The following is an 18,858-nucleotide window of genomic DNA, read 5'->3' as shown; positions in this document are numbered from 1 at the left end:
AGCATTCACAGCCCTCTGGGGTAGAGAATTCTAAGATTCACAACCCTTTGAGTGAAAAAATTTCTCCTCATTTCAGTCCTTTATTCTGAGACTCCCCAGCCGGGAGAAAGAACCTCCCAGAATCTACCCAGTCAAGCCCATTAAGAATTTTATAGGTTTCAATGAAATCACCTCTCATTCTTCTAAACTCGAAGGAATTTAGACCTAGTCTACTTAATCTCGCTACACGAGACAATTCTTGCATCTCAGGAATCAGTCGAGTGAACCTTCGTTGCACTCCCTCTAAGGCAAGTATATTCTTCCTTAGGCAAGGAGACCAAAACTGTTTACAGTATCTAAGAGCTATATAATTCAGTTAGATGTCTTTAATTTTATACTCCGATCCTTTTGTAATAAAGGCAAACATATAATTTCCTTTCCTAATGGCTTGCCGTACCTGCATGTTAACTTTCTGTGATTCGTGTACACGGACACCTAGGTCACTCTGATTATCAACATTTCTCAATATCTCACCATTTAAAAATATTCTGCTGTTCTATTTTTCCTACCAAAGTGGATAACCTCACACTTCTCTGTATTGTATTCCATCGGGCATGCTCTTGCCCATTCACTTAGCATGTGTATATCCATTTGCAGCCTCTTTGCATCCTCTTCACAACTTATGCTCCCACCTGGCTTTGTGTCGTCAGCATGCCTGGACAGATTACACTCAATCCCCTCATCCAAGTGATTGTTACAGATCGTAAATAGCTGAGGTCCAAGCACTGATCCTTGCGGTACCCTACTAGTTACAGCCTGCCAACCCGAAAATGACCCGTTTATTCTTACCCTCTGTTTTCTGCCCTCCTCAATCTTGACATTAACTTCATCATCTTCTTTTGTGAAGACAGATGCAAAGTCCTCATTCAGTACTTCAGTCATGCCTTCTGCAGCTACAAGATTTCCTTTTTATGTCCCGAATTAGCATCACCATTCCTTTAACTATCCTTTTATTTTTTTTCTATGTTTATAAAAGATTTTTGGGTTCCTTTTATGTTACCTATTAATCTTTCTCATACTCTCTTTTGCCTTGTATAACTTTCAATTCCCTCTGCACACTCGGGATTCTGCCTGGTTTTCGACTGTATTCTGTACCTGACATTTGTCATAAAACTTTTAATTTTAACCTCTATTTCCTTTGTCATCCAGGGAGCTATAGCTTTGGATGCCCATCTTTCCTCTTTATGGGAATAGGCTTGGTTGTTACCCAAACTATCTCTTTGTTTAAAAGGTCTGCCATTCCTCATTTACTGTTTTCTTGGCCAATCCTTGTTTGCAGTCCACCTGTGCTGGATCCCTTCTCAAATCACTGAAATTGGCTCTCTGCCAGTTGGATATTTTCAACTTTGATTTTTCTTTGTCCCTTTCCATGGGGCCGATTTTCATCAGGGCCTCCGCCCGCCCAAGTGCCGCCGAGGTACCGGACGGTACTTTGGGCGGGATATTCATGAAGAAGGTCCCTTGAAGGTCGGCGGGCGGCAAATAGAAGATGTATGCCGCCAATCTGGGCGGCAGCAGGCGGGAGGTCGCATTCTCGGCGGCAGAGGCGCTTGCCGCCCAAGTGCCGCTGAGGATGGAGTCGGGCCCACGGAGGGTCGAAGACCTGCAAAGAAAAAAAATCACAACAAAAAAATACAAAAACTATCCGAAGACCTTCAGGGGACCACATGCAGGTAAGTCGCTGTTCAAATGTTTTTTTAAATGCTCACTTACCTTTTTTTCAGGTTCTTCAGACTTACCGTCGGGGACAGACCAGCCTGCAGCCAGCGATCCACCCCCGTTCTGCCGCTGAGTCACACTGACTCCCGGCCACAGGAATCTGGGAGCTCGGCGGGTGGGAGCTCAGTTGCGGCACTCGGCCGTCCGCTAACGTCAGTAGGCGGTTCTCGCTGGCTCTCCCCTCCCGCCCGCTCCAGGCCACCCCGAAAGTGGCACTGGGCGGATCTGCAGGAGGAATGTCGGCAGGAATGGGCGGCAGCGGGCGGTGAGGTACTGAAAATTGGCCCCCATAATTTTAAAACTAATTATATGATCACTATTACCCAGATGTTCTCCAACTGACATACATTCCACTTTTTCTACATTCCCTAGAAATAGATCCAGTACTGCTTCCTTTCTCATTGAGCTAGAAACATACTTAAGTTGTCATGCACACATTTTACTCAATCTTCACCCTCCTTGTTCTTTACACTGTTTCTTCCTCAGTCTCTCTTAAGGTAATTGAAGTTCCCTACTATTATTGCTCTATTATTTTTACATTTCTCTGAAATTTGCCTACAGATTTGTTCCTCCATCTCCTTCTCACTATTTGCTCCTTTTCTGTTCCTTAACTCGAACCATATAGATTCAGTCTTTGGACCCTCTAGTATATTGTCCCTTTGTAGAACTGGAATATTATTCTTGATCAATACGGCCACCCCTCTTTTTTCATTCAATATCCCTCCTGAATATACTGTACTATATCTTTTTTTTAGCAAGTTTCCGCAATTAGACATATTTGGTAAACAGGCCATTCGACACTTACACATTGTTATCCCACGATGAACATAGGACAGTCGTATCCTCCAGTAACAAACAAGATGATAGGGCCTAGAAAAGATTGAGGGGTCAGGTTAGCAGGCTGTTCACAGACCAAAGAATTAAATATATGGGGAAGATGCTCCGCAGCAATCTCATGCTGTAATTTCGGCAGAAGATTGGTGGAAACCCAGGAGACAATGTAAATTGAGGTTTATGCCATTTCTCTTAGGTTTCCATCAATCTCTTGCCCTAGTTACAGAGAGAGATTGGGATCGCTGTAACTTCGGCAAGAGATTGGGAAGCCCTGCGGAAATTACTGACAATATTGTTTATTTATTTTATGATTTTACATTTTGTAATTATTTTAATATAGGCCCTCATGGCCACACTTCCATCTTAAATTTGCATACAGACAAAAATGTTAATCAAGATCAGCAATATTATCACAGAAATGAGGAAACAATCTTTTTCTTTCTCCCTCAAAAGCACAGAAACATGTAATTATTGGTTAAAGACCATGAAGCACCTATAAGATTTCAATGGTGAGGCTTAACCAGGAATGAACACAGAATGACACCCAGACTTGAAACATATGGGAAGCTATTTAATGTAAATTGGTCAAAGCAGGGAGACCTCTATGGACTAAAATATATTTAATACCCTCCGTTCTCTTGCTGATTTTTCCCCACCTCTCGTGAAAGACTAGACTATAGCTTCGATTGGTCCTCCAAAACTCCATCCAAGAAGCTAGTCTTCAATCAGAAACATAGATGATGAACATCAGTAGGCTATTCCCTCTAGTGGGACATTACAGCCAAGCTCAATCGTGTTATCACTTAATGACCATACGTGCACTTTCAGCAGCTTACCAGAAATATACTACAGGCCTCCTCACTGATTTGTTCTGGCATGCTCCAAGTTAGAATGTCTCGGTGGTGGCTGCACAGTGCAGTTTCCCACCGAGCCTCTGGAATAGACCTTGATGAAAACATGTATTAGAGTAGACTCTCTCCTTAGTTTAAAATTATTTGTTACTTTACCCTCAGGATCAATGAACATTTGGGGATTCTTTGTTTCGCAATTTTTTTTCCTACAGCATCAGAACTCACCATATTTGAAAAAGACATACTCCGTTGTAACAATTTTGTTTCCTTGGAAAACATTTTCAGCGTTGAATCTGTGGTGTGAATTAAAAGAAAGCACAACATAAATTAATGGATATGGAATTGGAAGCTCTATAGACATTATAGAATGCAAACAAAAACTGAGACATACTATAAAATGGAATATTATGCTAATTAGCAACACAAACTGCTAAACAATATAAAAAAAAATCATCTTACTGTATACCCAGAAATATTAGTAGCTCAATTGAGAGGCAGTGTAAATCATTGCAGCAGGATCACTGCCATACACTAAAGAAAGATTTGTAAAAATGTACTTTTAGTTCATCAAATCTAAATTTGTAGCCTAGTACCAAGCTGAAGACAGAACACATGGCTAGTTTCCCTAATTACACGTGATCACGTACTGAGTTTAATAAATTACCTTGAGAAGTTGTGAAGACTGAAGTTCCATTGCTAGCTACAGCGATTCCAGTCACTGCCCTAATTGCAAAAAGGGACCCAAGATAAAATTCAAAGATAATCAGAAGCCACAACAGTAACAGGTAAGCCTTCCGGAGGAGGCAGTAAAGACTGATGGTGTCATTTTAACTTTGATCGATGGGTGAAAAATGGGCATTAGTGAAACGACAGCTCATTTTACACGTCATCTAATTTTCTATTCCATAATGGAAATTACTGGCAACGGTGTTTATTTAATTAATAATGGAAAAGAAAATAGAGAGAGATTTAAAAACAGGCTGCTGATTCACTATTACCCATTTTTTACCTAGTGCTAAAGCTGAAATTACCCAGACGGATTCTTTACAATCCTTTAAAAAAGCAGTAGATGGAGTTCAGGAAAATGAGGCTGTCACAGCATATGGAAAACAAAAGTAGATTATTCTGAAAAATAATTTGTGAATTTGGGGCATCCAGGAGCATGCGTGATCACCACGGGGAGCTGGAAAGGATCTTTAACTTCTGAACTGACTACAGTTTTGCTTCACCCAGGAGGTGGGAAGTGAGTGAATGGGTTGGTACATGTGGATGGCATCAGTCAAAGGATAGGAGCAAACATATATGACAGGCTTGATGGCCTTTTCTCTTACTGAATACATAAATGTCAGTACTACAATCCAGCTAGAATATATTTACATCACCACATACATTAGTAAGCTTATCCTTCCTACACTATTAGTCAACTATTGCATGGAATGAACATAAATAACTTACTCCTTGTGAATCTTTTGCTGGTAAACTATACTCAGTTTACTGATATTACTCCATGCTAGTTTTAGGCTTTCTTCTGTCAAATCTTCAAATGAAGAATCTTCACAGGGCGAAACTGCAATACAGAAAATTGGTTACTGTGGCACAGGAAGCTCCAGTATCCAAAGAGAAAACACGGTACTATTTTATATTTAAATCAAAACATAATTTAATTTGAATTTAAAAACTTAGCTCGATGAGAGAGAGGATAGAGTAGCACCTAAAATCATGTCTTTGATCCCACCCCAAAACTCCAACCCCAATATATAAGGACGAAAAAATTGTGACCATTGGAGGTGGTTATATGGTATGATTCAATGGCTTAGATTGCTGTCAAAGGTGGCGTTACAATAATAGGTCCTAGCTCATACAGGTTAATAAGGCCATTAACAAAAGCAAACCAAGCACTGGGGTTCATTTCTGGAAGAAAAGAACTGAAAAGCAGAGCTGTTAAATTTGCATAGAACCATGTTAGACCACACGGAGCACTATGCAAAGTTCTGGTCTCCATATTATAACAATGATAGAGACACTGGAGAAGGTGCAAAAAAGATTAACAAGGATGATACCACAACTGAGGTATACCTATCAGGAAAGATTGATAGGGAGTAACTGGGACTCTCTTCTCCAGAAGGCTGAGGGGTCACCTGATAGAGGTCTTTATGATTACAAAAGGGTTTCATAGGGTAGACAGAGATGTTTCCACTTGTGGGGGAGACCAAACCTAGGGGCCATAAATATAAGAGAGTCCCTAAAAAAAATCCAATAGGGAATTCAGGAGAAACTGTTTTACCCAGATAGTGGTTAGAAAGTAGAAAATTCTACCACAAGGAGTGGTAGAGGGGAATAGCGCAAAGCATTGAAGTAAATGTGGTATAAAAAAATAAATTATAATAATGGCACAGACCTTGGATCACTACAATTGCAGCTCATTGATTTTGCAAGTTTACCTGGAGACAACTCTGCCATGGAAGTACTTCGGTTGCATCCTCTGGAAAGACTCTGAAACTTTGGCATTATTCTTTGAGGATGTGGACTGATGAACAACTGTTTTGGAGTCTGCCCAAACTCCAGGATCTGGGTTAGCATTGCTATCTTCTCATTTGGATCCTCGATGCTGAGGACAAATGTTTGTAAATGTGAGTATTGAACTGATCCCAGTGTTGCATTTGCAACTGCTAAATGAAAGCTACTATAAAATGACAATAACAGTTTATTTTCAAATTGGCTCAGTTATAGTACTAGACATTTTAAATTATGCCCTTCATCATGAAGCTTCAACACTTTACAAGGCTATGTAAATTAGGTTTCAAAGCAAGCAAGCAAAATGTTAGTTCTTAAAAATATTCTTCATTACCTGCCCCAATCAACTCCTCCCTCGTAAGTCAAAGGATGAAACACTGTAACAAAGCAAAATTATTACAGCAAGTTTTTTTCGGGCGCATTTAATTTTACAATTTTCTTTTCATACCAGAATTGATGACAGTGACTTAAAAAAAAATAACAAGTTGGAACTATTAAGATGTAAATCAAACATCAAGTACTTCTTTTATGCTAAGGCTCTCAGCTGGATTCTGGCCTCAAGCATTACAAGGTACAGAGTCTTGCTGTGTATAATAAAAAATTGATGTAGTGGTAAAAAGCAAAGCCAACCTATTTCCACTGTTGTCTCATCTTCCCTTGTAGCTGGCATCGTATCTGTGATCTCTGCCAGCCATAAGCCTCCCTAAAACTCAACATTTTCAACCTGCCCCCATTAATTCTCAATTTTTTCCTTTTCCTCTCCTACTCAAATGTCCACTTATTTTTAATTTATTAATTTGTTAAGTTCTCAGATATTTTATTTACATGTGGATTGACATAGGAATTTAAACTGTTTTTACAAAACAGCATGGAAAGGGTAAAGCCAATTGATCAACACTGAAATACATCCAGAAAATACTCAGATTTGAATCCAGTACAGTGAAAATAAGCATTCAAAAGGAACTGGTTTGGAGGTTTAAAAAAAATCCAAAGTTCATCACATGCTTTTTGTAAAATTTTCAATAAAATTCACAAGAATTAAAAGACAAAAGTGTAGGCTACAACTAAAGGTTTAACTTGGAAGACTCATGGGGGGGAAATTTGGCGCATTTGTGCCTGCAGTTAACGATACTGAGGGCCACTAACAGGGCACAGTTGCCTTTGCGACCGGCCGTGGCTCTGACAGTGACTCCTGCCGTATTGGACAGGAATTTAGCGACGGCACTAAGGCATTGCGCACCGATCTCCTGCGCCCGGAAATGGTGACATCATCACCGTGCACATCACCCCGGACCGGAAATTCACTTCCATCCCCTGCAGCAGCGCCGAGCAACAGCACCGACAGCTGCAGGAGGCATGGATCGGGCGACCAGCCACTACGGGGGCAAGGATTAAAAGGCAAGGTGGGCGAGGTACATAAATTTCTTTTTAAAAACTTACCTTTGTTGTTGCCGTTTACTTCACTGGTTCATGACTGCGATGGTTTAGCTGGCACTCTGATTGAGTGCCGGGCTGATTGCACAGGTTCGCCGCTCCCTTGGTGGTCCAGGTAGGTGAGTTTACAGCGACGGCCCTTCCCTTTAAGGGAAGAAAGGGCCCTTTGAATGCGGCAGCACTGCACGGCCCCAGTTGCAGCACTGCTGAAGTCTCCGCCCCGCCCGCATCCTTCAGCGCTCCAAGGAGGAAGTGGAGCTCTTGATTTTTTGAAAGCTGGGAAGCATTAGCGCGTGACACAAAATTTCCCAGCTTTCAAAAGTTACCGCCCCCAAATGGGGTGATAATGAATTTTTAAATAAACACTGAATATGTTTTCAAACTTTAAGTTTCCAACCAGTGAACAACTGATATTAACTATGAAGCAGAATGCTATTGAAAGAAAAAAAACTAGCCAGTGAAAGTGGCTGTATTGATTTTCTGCTAGTTTATTTTATTTTCAATAATATTGCAGGGCTACCGGGAAAGGCAGGGGAGTGGGACTAGCTGAGAGTTGGCACGAGTTCGATGGGCCGAATGGCCTTCTTCCGTGCTGCAACTATTCTATGATTCTATAATATTGGTCATAGTTTTAGCCTAACTCGCATGGTATAATAGAGTGTTTATTCTTTCACTATCCATAGACTTAGCCAACATAAAAGGGTTCATTTTAATTCAGAAAGCTAATTAAACTGACAAAGGTCTGAGCAATGCTACATGACCAGATATAAAATCACACTTCAACTTTTAGAGAACAAGGATTCCCTTACGGGAGCGGTCTTTGGCACCGAGCAGAACAGAAATATCTGATGGAGGCCTAAAAATGTAACATATGCTTCATAATTAACTTTGATGACTTGATGAACAAATAGGTCTCCATTGCATTCTTCCTGAAGCATAATCAAAAAGTTGTATAGATAGATAAAAGGTAAATTCTTCATCTTTAAATCATTCTTTGATTGAATATAATATAGCTTGCAAGTAATTTGTTAATGGAAAAAAAACACTGCAAATCATGGGGAAAGTTGTGGTGTCTCTGTGGCTGGGTCTTAATGTGGAACTCTCTTGTGTCAGTGTTACCCTTTCATATGAGCAGCTCACTCGCTTCCCATATACTCCACGCCACCCTTTCTATCCTGTTCATTAACTTTATCAGCCCTAATGCTCTGTGCTGAGTGTACTGATGGCTGCGCACAAAAAATGGTCCAGTCAGAGTGTCAGAATGTAACTTCAAAGGGGCTGGTGAATCAGTAATAGCATACCATATCTGAAGTCTGAATGAGAGGTTGTGGGGAGTGGATAAGATGATTGAATAGGGAGGGGCAGTCTCCACAGGTTCCACTTCTGTTAAACTGCTTAAGTTTTTAATTCAGTAAACACTGCACAAACAGCAAGTCCGTAAAATTAAATTAAAAATGCATTTTATGCCTTTAAATTCAGTTTTGACATTTCAATCACAAACAATTAACTGGCAGTGGGATAGAAATGTTTCCACTTAAATCTGCATTTTATTACTTATCAAAATTCCATATTACAAATGTTAACAGAATTTTTTTAAATGTTTTTTTTTTTAAACAATGCTCGGAAAATCATACCATTGTAGGCTGCAATGGCTTCACTCCCCCTTTGCTTGTAGCCAAATATTAGATCAATCCACTCATGCAGATGTTCAGAAACATACTGGCTCTCCAAAGCATCTCTGTTCTTCTGGAGGAAATTGTCAGGACCTAAAAGGCACAATTAATTTGAACTCTTTTTCAGCCACAGCAACTCAGTAATGCAAAGAGTATTTTTATACAATGGACAAAATAGCAGATTTAACAAGTTCCCTCACAACACTGTCCTAGTTTTCAAATTGGCTGGTCACTTTAAATTTTGTTGATTTTTCGATATTGTGTTTTATAAATCATCCATCATATACTGAAGTGGCTTTATTTTCACATTTCACTGGTGTAATATTATTCAATGTCAGCAATGACTAATGCTGTAACAAAAAGATCTATCGCAGAAATTAGTACGAAGTTGCATTTTGTCATATTGCAGTTTTGCTCAAACCAAATTAAGAGTAATCATATTGGTTTACTTCAAATAATTTTAATTGAAAATCAAGTACTGAATTTATTTTATATTGCACAGTAGAAGAATGATGAATGAACAAACATTAAATTTAAGAAATTGCAATGCCCAGAATGCATACCCTAAGTTTATAATCAGTTCAAAGTGATGTGTGTTTTGCAGCAATGCTAAATTTGCAGTGTAAATCTGGAGTCAAGAAGCAACGTAGCTCTGGAGTGAAGCAAAGAGAGAGTTGATGGAGGCATTAGCCTCACACCACTTCGGTTGGCTATTGCATGGAGTATTTACAAAGTGCTCAAGGGTTTTCTTGGACCTACTGGGCACTTATTAAACTAACCTTACTTCAATTTCAATGTTGAGAGTACAGGTATCCCCTCATTCTTAACATTTAAGCCTGGAATTTGCAGCCAGCGGTGAAGTGACAGCGATGGCCGCTGACTTCGAAGAAAGCTGCCCAAAATGATCTTGCGATCGCTGGCGAAAAACTTAGCTTTCTCAACCTTAATTTGATTGTAGCGCTGTCTATAGGGAATCTCCAACATACAGCAGCAGTCAAGCTGTCTAAGTAGCCAATCACATTAAGGAATTCTCACAGACAATGAACCAGGAAATAAAAAGCAGTTTTTATTATTCACTTTTTAAAATGTTTACAGAGAGTAAAATAAAGATTGGGGCATACATATGGGGTTAGGGTAGAAGCTGAAATATCAGAAACAAACTTTAAAAAAATGTTTTTATTATTGTAAAAATCCAGCAATTATCATCATCCTGGAGAAATTTGACATTCCACAAACATAACATTTGTTTTTCAGAGCCAGAGCGGTTGTTCAGTAGTCAATACGACATTCAAACCCTAGTTACAGCTCTTTCATCAAAGTTCAACTTTTTATGGGGTGTTTAACAGCGATATTAGAGTGGAAAAGAGGAAGTATTTGTCTGTTCAAGTGATTTCACCGATTGCCGGCTATGGGGAGTTCCACAGTGCAGCAGGATTTCAGGATTTCCACATTTATCTGCACGTGCCAAATCTTTAAGTTATGGTCAGTTTCAGAGAGATAATGACAGCGAACGCCGACAGTTTCACCGTAATTACCACCGCAAAATCCAGGCCTTAAAGTTCTAATTGCTGAAAGCATGCTCTATGCATGTATGCATCCAGACATTTACATAAACTATCCTGTTAGTAGGTAAGCTAAGTTCCAGACAGACAGGAACTAAGCAATGCCTGGCCAGAAACTGATCTTCACCTACTAGCCTCAGACCAGTAGCTTTATTGTAAATGCACCCTTAATACGGTTGGGATTGTATATCATTTCTACAGGGATAGCAGTTATGAAAGATGCTAAACCAGTAGTTTGATTAAATATATTAAAAGGAGATAGAGAAACACAACATTTTACTAACACAAGGCTGCATTATTCATCTCATAGTACCAGTCATTCCAATAATTTAATTATATATTGAAAAAGCCTCAACTATTTCCTCTTTTGGTTCTCTTAACAGCCTGGGATACATTTCATCCACTTTCATAGCTGCTAAGCCCCTTAATATTTCCCCTCTCACTATGTTTATTTCATCTAATATTTCACACTCCTCCTCCCTGCTTGCAATGTCTGCATCGCCCCTCTCTTTTGTGAAAATAGACACAAAGTATTCATTAAGAACCATACCCACTTCTTCCGCCTCCTTACAGATTACCTTTATGGTCTCTAATAGACCCCACTCTTTCTTTAGTTACCCTCTTGCTCCTAATGTATTTATAAAACATCTTTGGGTTTTCCTTGATTTTACTTGTCAACATTTTTTCATGCTCCCTCTTTGTTTTCTTGATTTTCGGAGCCAAGATCCTTTCTCTCTACTGTCTTTATCCCATCCTTTATTTTCAGGGCTATCCCTCCTCCTTTTCCATTTTGCCTATCTCTTCTAAAAAGTTAAGTATCCTGGAATATTTAGTTCCCAACCATGGTCACTTTGCAACCACGTCTCCATAATGGCTATTAGATCAAACCTATTAATTTCTATGTGCTATTAATTCATCTATCTTGTTGTGAATTTGCGCACACGGATATAATGTCTTTAGCTTTGATTTTTTTTATTTTCCCTGATGTCACCTTAGTCACTGATGCCCCATTACCTTGTTACTCTCTCCGTCCCTTCTAAGGGCAAATGCTGAGGGCTTCTACAGCACTGCACCTGACATTCCCTTACCTGCCTAAGTTGCAGTCACACCCTCCTGTCCCTGACCACTAGCCAGACCTGTACCACTACCTAACCTAAGGGGTGTGACTGTCTCCTGGATCAAAGTGTCCATGTAACTCTTCCCCCTCCCTGATGCCCTGAAATGTCTGCACCTTGCAGCCCTAAAGCAGCTTTTTATTTCATAATAATGGTGGGGATAGTCAGTACTGAGGAGGACTGCAACAAATTACAAGAGGACATTAATAAACTTGCAGAAATGGACACATAATTGGCAAATGAAGTTCAACAGATAAATGAGAGGTATTACATTTTGGTTGGAAGAATAGGGAGGTCACTTATTACTTGGAGGGTGCGAGTCTAGGTGGGGTAGAGGAACAAAGGGATCCGAGTACAAATACACAAATCACTAAAAGTTGCAACACAGCTTAATAAGGCCATAAAAAAAGCAAACCAAGCACTAGGGTTTATTTCTAGGGGTATTGAATTGAAAAGTAGGGAAGTTATGCTAAACCTGTATTGAACCTTGATTAGACCACACTTGGAGTAATACGTACAATTCTGGTCGCCATATTATAAAAAGGATATAGCGGCACTGGAGAAGGTGCAGAGAAGATTTACAAGGATGATACCAGAAATGCGAGGGTATACATATCAGGAAAGGATGAACAGGCTGGGTCTCTTTTCACTTGAAAAAAGGCTGAGGGGTGACCTAATAGAGGTCTTTAAAATTCTGAAAGGTTTTGACAGGGTGGGTACAGAGAGAATATTTCCACTTGTGGGGAAGAGCATAATTAGCGGCCATCAATATAAGATAGTCACCAAGAATTCCAATAGGGAATTCAGAAGAAACTTTTTACCCAAAACGTGATGAGATTGTAGAACTCGCTACCACAAGGCGTGGTTGAAGCAAATAGTATAGATGCTGATAACGTTAGATGAGGAAAGACGGGAGGAGGCTTGAGTGGAGCATAAACGCCAGCATGGACTGGTTGGGCCGAATGACCTATTTCTGTGCTGTATATCTTATGTAATCCTATGTAATATGATTTCCAAGTAACACCGAGGATTACTTTATTCATTTGAATTCAATCATAATTTTTTTCAATGAGGAGTGCTCCTGATCTTATACTAAAACCATGCTGGCTGCTGTCAGTCTCCACCTCCACCCCCATTCACGACTTCAACTCCCAACCCACCCACGATCAGCCGCGATTTCGCCACCCTCTCTCCCCCAACTACTCTCCCTTTACTTTACCCGATCGCCGCTGACTGCAATCCACCCTTCCTGATCCTGATCACCGCTAACCCCTCTCCCGACCATCGCTATCCTCCTGACCTGATCGCCCACTTCAACGACTTACCCAAACTTCGAGCACTCTTTGCTGGCGGAACAGCCTGAGGACACCCATTAAGTGTCCACAGCTTGATGATAATTAGGATTGAGGTCCAATAAAACATGCGTCGCATGCTTATCCGTTCAGGCACGGGGATAGTTTCCAGCGCCTCCATTTCTGGGCATGCTCGAATTTCTAAGCCATTACAAGTGCTATACATTCATTCAAAAATGCAGCAGCTTGAGACACACTAGTAGACAACAGTGAATAAATCAGCACTAACTCATGCTTGTTAATCCCAAGTGCAACTACAGTTTTTGTTAGACAAAATATTCAAATGTAAAGGCAAAAACCTGTCTTCAAGCACAATGAGGGGAATTTTTAAACCCAAAAAAACAGACAGGTTTGGGTCAGGTGGGAGGTTAAAGTGCTTAGAAATCTGAATCCTGACCCCAACCCACCCACTTCCGGAGGCTAGACATGGGCGGGTTGGCACTTTAAATATTATAATGAGGTTGCGTACTTCATTTTGAATCTCCACTTTAAATTTAACTCTGGGTGGCAGGGTTTTCCAGATGTTAAGAAACCTGGCAGCTAAAGGAAGGCGAGGACTGCTGGATCCAGGTGGTAAGTGGCCTTTCCACTGAGCTGCCTCACCAACACCCCCTTCCTATTGGACCCACCCCCCCAAACTCTTCCGATCTCCCCCCACCATCCCACGGCCTCTGATCTCCCAGAGGCCTCCAACTGCCCCCCACAAGGCCTCCAATCTCCGATCCGCCCTTCCGATCTTCAGCTCCCGACCCACCTTTCAACCTCCAATCCCTGACTACGTCTCCAGGCTGGCGGCCTACCCGTCCGACAGCCAGTCAGCCTCTCAATCTGGCTCGCTGCAGGGGAAACAGAAAAAACATATCAATCAGACCCTGCCCTTAAATTCGGCAGGGCCTGAGGGAAGCCTGTTCTCCCGGGTTTCTCGACCATAATCCAGCCACCCGGCTTCCTACCTGCCTCCAAGTTAAAATCATGCCCAATAATTCCACAAAAAACGACAGATCAAATAGTTACTGTTTATTCACCGAGGTATCCTCACTGCCTTCTTCTATCAGCCTCTGCACCGAGCGATTTTTCATCCTCAGTGATTTCAATCTCGTAGTCAACTCACCTTGCTCTCTCTACTGAGTTCACTGCCTTCCGGCCCTATCTTAACCTCACCCTCCAAAAAACTCTCCTACCCATATGCACAGCCCTCAACCTTGCGTGGCCTCTCTATTCCCTTTGTCTCAAGGCCATCCCACCTGGGTGGGTGCAACTGCAACCACACAAGAGGCTACACCATCCAGGACAGAGCAGTTTGCTTGACCAGTTCTGCTGCCACAGACTTGATTACCTGATTACACATACTCCTGTGGGAAATACATGAAACTTATAAAACAATGTCAACAATACTTGAAACATAAAACAATGTCAGCAAGTTACTATATTGTTCCACCCCCATTTGTATATGGCAGTGCAGGGCAGAAGACAAAATTATGAATAAAAAAATGTATGTGACGAGAAGTATTCTAACTAGCAATCTCTATTTTTGTAATTCCTTTGATTCCCAGGATATGCGAGTCGTGACTACTCCAACGCTCTCCTAGAAGGCCTCCCATTTTCCACCCTCCGTAAACTCTGCTGCCCGTATCATCACTCGCACCAAGTCCCATTCACCCATCACCCCTGTGCTCGCTGACCTACATTGGCTCCCGATCCAGCAACGCCTCAATTTTAAAATTCTCATCCTTGTTTTCAAATCCATTGATGGTCTCGCCCCTCCCTATCTCTGTAACCTCCTCCAACCCTCCTAGATCTTGGAGCTCCTCCAACTCTGGCCTCATGCGTTTTTTTTAATCCCTCCACCACTGGTGGCCGTGCCTCCTGTTGCCTAGGCTCTAAGCTCTGGAATTCCCTCCCTAAATCTCTCTACCTCTCTTTCCTCATTTAAGTCCCTCCTTAAAACCTACCTCTCTTTGATCGAGCTTTTGGTCATCTGCCCTAATAGCTCATGATGTGGCTCGGTGTAAAATTTTGATTGATAATGCTCCTGTGAAGTGTCTTGGGAGATTTTACTACGTTAAACATGCTATATAAATGCAAGTTGTTGTAAGCATTAATAAAGACTGAGTATTGAAATGTGTGTGGAATAGTAGAAGGAAGAACTTAAGAAGTTAGATCAGGTCTATTTACCTGAAGCCCATGGTGGTAGTTCCACAGAGTCTACCGTCTTCCCTCCCTGCCTCTTCCCAAGGTCCAATTTCAAATTGTTCACAATGAAGCTGGAATTTGTGCCATAAAACTCTGGGATCAACTAGAAAGTGAAATAATGATCAGAAAAACAGTTGGCAATTCAGGTACTTTATTCCATGGATGACACCAGAATAAATTCATCTCTTACCTCTTTGAAGTCGGTAGCACCTTCTAAACAATTTCTCCAGGTCTCTGCAAAACTGAACATAGTACAGAGATATTTATATACACACACTCAACAAATATTTATAATGAAGTATCAGATTGTCCCAAGGTACTAATACTAACCTGTTGAACATTCTATCTGCATTGTCAAATTTTCCATTTTGTAAACACAACATGTACTCGGGGGCTGAAAAAGAAAAAAAGGAATTACTTTTATTTGGAAAAAAAACATTAAATATATAATCCTTCAATTTAGAAATAGAAAATGCTGCAAATATACAGCAGGTCTGTCAACATCTGTAAAGTGTAAACCCCCAGCTCATATTTTGTGCCGGCTGTATATTTCCTGCATTTTCAGTGTATGGGCTCAATTTTCCCCAAAGCATTTTTTTGGCGTACTTGGAAGAGTTACGCCCGATTTTGAGAGGCTGCAAAGTGAAGCATACAGCCAGCTCCCAACACATTGAAAGAATTGAAAAACACATAGCAGCAACTTACCTCCAACCCTGCCGCATGCGCGCGTGTGTGTGTGAGTGAACCGGGGACCAAGAATGGGACCGGACAGCCTTCGGGCAGTGTTGGAGGTGTGTGCTGTGTGTTTTTTTTAATTCTTTTAGTGTGTCCGGGCATCTCCTGCGTCGATTTCCTTAAATCTCCGGAAGGTTTTTCTGCAGAGGCCACATCAGCTGTGCATAGGCCAGCGTGAGTAACTCTCAGCTGGCCAAACTTCCCTAAATGGCCAGAATTGGCATAGGTGGCTGGTTATGCCCCCTTTGGCTGAAAAAAAACTGACCTAAAAAAATCGTAACTGAGTTATACTGGTGCAAATTGATTGGGAAAACTGGTTTTTCAACTTAGGCCAAAAAGAGCAGTCTGCTCAAAAAAAATGGCACAAATCACTGGGAAAAAACTGAGCCCAATTTCCAGAACTTGCAGTTTTAAGCCTTCGAGTACAGTGGAACTTTCCCAGAAAAAAATACAGTTAATTTGCAACACCTATCCAAGTTAAAAAGACATTGAAGGGAGCCTCACCCACCAGGAGCATATATTATGAAACCACACATGCCCAATCTATTAATTTTGGTGGATGAACATGCGTTCAGCAGCAGGAAGGACCCCACGCCATCGCTATTTAAATGGATCACCACCAAGTTGTAGGTTAGTTGCTGATTGATTTCTACTGGTTCTTAATGAGTTTGTAGAAGTGTTTGGTGGTCTGTTATCTTATTTGAAGTTGCTGAAGTCTCCAAGGATTGGTGTGGCAGGTTATTTTAAGGATTCTGCTCAGACCAGTTGCTTACAGATATGGGTGCAGTAGTTTGTATCGCACTTGGCCTGCAGCATGACAGGGAGAATAAGCAGAGGTGAAACAGAGGAGGACAAGCTGCTCGAAAAAGGGGGTGGGGTGAAAAAGAGGAGGAGGAGGAGGAGGCTCTCAGCAGGAGGCCACATCCATCGAGGGTCTTCAGGGAGCAATTATCTAACCTCGACCTCAGTGAGGAACAGTGTATGCGACATCTCTACTGTGCGAAGGAGGTGCTCACTGAAATCTGCCACCTGTTGCAGGCAGAACTGCAACATTGCAAGTGGCTGTGAAGGTGAGCGTGGCCATGAATTTTTGTGTTGGGCTCTTTCCAGGCTGGAGCAGGCGACATCTGCAACATCTCATAGTTCGTCAGTGACCGTTGCAAAAGAGAGGTTACTGAGGCTCTGTATGCAAATAGAGGTGAATACACTTTAATCTCTCTTGCCAGAGAAGCAGATGGAGCAAGCATGTGGCTTTGCCAGGATAGTAGGCTTTCACATGGTACAGGGTGCCATGTTGCTTTATAGGCGTCACAAGAAAACTCGGAGATGTACCACAACTGGAAAGCATTCCACCCCCTCTGGTGTGCGACCATATTCAGTGCATCATGCAAGCCAATGCACCGTATCCTGGCAGCTGCTACGATGCCTTCATTCTGTGACAGTCTGCTGTATCATCTGCTTTTCAGCCACCACAACAAACCAGAGGGTGGCTAGTGGGCAACAAGGGCTATCTGCTGACCACCTGGCTCATGATTCCGGTGCGCAACCCAACCATGTGGGCAGTATACATGTAACGAATTTGCCACACAGAATTTGATCGAGCAGATCGTTGAGGTCCTTAAGCAATACTTCTGCTGCTGGACTGCTCTGGAGGAGCCCTGCAGTACTCACCGGAGCATGTTTCAAGCTTTGTCGTGGTCTGCTGCATGCTGCACAACCTTGGCATCAATAAGGCATGAAGGAAATGGATGGCGAAGTCACACACTGAGAAGGGAATTGAAGCAGAAGGCTGATAGGGAGGAGGCAAGCAACACAGCACCTTTCTGGCCGGGTTGCCATGATCAATTGATTCAATGGCATCATCAGTGAACAAAACCCCAAATCCCCATTCACCCGCAGTCCCACACCTTACCTGTGTTACGGACCATCAGAGCATCCTCTTGGCCACAATACTACAATAAAAGCCACAACAAACCTTCCAAACCAATATTATACATCAATCCATCCAATTTTACATAACAAAGTCAACTAATCACCCTTGTACATTCCCTTTGTGCCTGTCTTCCGCGTGTCTTTGCCTGGTCTAGTGTTCCTACAACAGTGCTACTTCAGTGGCTGCAGCATGGCTGGTGGAAGGCTGATAACTTTCAGTGGAGGAGACTGTAGATGGCCTTGCACGACGACCTCGAGAAGCTCTGGGCCTAGAAGGCCCGGCTGCAGAGTGCACCACCTCGGCATGGGTGGTAGCAGTCTGGGCTATCTGGCTGATGGGCAACAGCAAGGGCACTGGCGGAATGGCAGTGGTGGAAGGAGAAATGCTGTCATCCTGAGACAGGACAGCAGGTTCGTGCTCCACAGAGTCACCGTCACCTGGGGCGGCGCCTCAGCAATCCTAGTAATCTGTTAGAGGACAGATTGCTGGACTGCTGTGACACTCTGCAAGCCCCTTTCAACACTGGTAACTGCAGCCATGATGGCAGCAGTTGATGCTTGCGTGGTAGCAAGCTGTGCTTTCATGGCAGCAAGCTGAGCTTGCATGACTTCAGTCTGAGCTTCCACTGGAGCACTCAGACGTTAGGTAGCTTTCTGCTTGTGCTGTAATGGAAGCTGAGACATCAGCCATCAGATGCTGCATCACAGTTGGGTCCACAAGTGCATTAATGGTGTTGCCAATCACTTCCATGCTGGAAAAAATGGGCTCCAAGCTCTGCATAAAGCCCTGTGCAAGGTTGGTGCTGGACTCTTCCATGTTCCTTGACATTACACTCAGGCTTTCTGGCAGGCCTACCAATGCACCAAGCATTTCATTGTGCATACCCATCAGCGTTCTTCTGTAG

At 42.1% G+C, this 18,858-nt stretch overlaps 1 protein-coding gene across 2 annotated transcripts in view; it reads right to left on the bottom strand.

Moving 5' to 3' along the window:
- The window catches only part of nsmaf (neutral sphingomyelinase (N-SMase) activation associated factor), a 127,290-nt gene that overhangs the window by 49,292 nt on the left and 59,140 nt on the right, over positions 1 to 18,858 (bottom strand). For both annotated transcript variants that reach the window (XM_070891963.1, XM_070891955.1), the window contains 10 exons: positions 15,617 to 15,680; positions 15,477 to 15,528; positions 15,269 to 15,389; positions 9,026 to 9,157; positions 6,292 to 6,334; positions 5,885 to 6,051; positions 4,899 to 5,010; positions 4,108 to 4,166; positions 3,669 to 3,736; positions 2,564 to 2,628 (listed from right to left, as the gene is read on the bottom strand). In XM_070891963.1, the coding sequence (XP_070748064.1) occupies positions 2,564 to 2,628; positions 3,669 to 3,736; positions 4,108 to 4,166; positions 4,899 to 5,010; positions 5,885 to 6,051; positions 6,292 to 6,334; positions 9,026 to 9,157; positions 15,269 to 15,389; positions 15,477 to 15,528; positions 15,617 to 15,680 (883 nt within the window). The remainder of the gene's footprint in view (positions 1 to 2,563; positions 2,629 to 3,668; positions 3,737 to 4,107; positions 4,167 to 4,898; positions 5,011 to 5,884; positions 6,052 to 6,291; positions 6,335 to 9,025; positions 9,158 to 15,268; positions 15,390 to 15,476; positions 15,529 to 15,616; positions 15,681 to 18,858) is intronic.

This window comes from Pristiophorus japonicus, chromosome 1 (assembly GCF_044704955.1).
Source record: "Pristiophorus japonicus isolate sPriJap1 chromosome 1, sPriJap1.hap1, whole genome shotgun sequence".
NCBI classification, from domain to species: domain Eukaryota; kingdom Metazoa; phylum Chordata; class Chondrichthyes; family Pristiophoridae; genus Pristiophorus; species Pristiophorus japonicus.
This window is presented reverse-complemented; position numbering and strand designations above follow the sequence as displayed.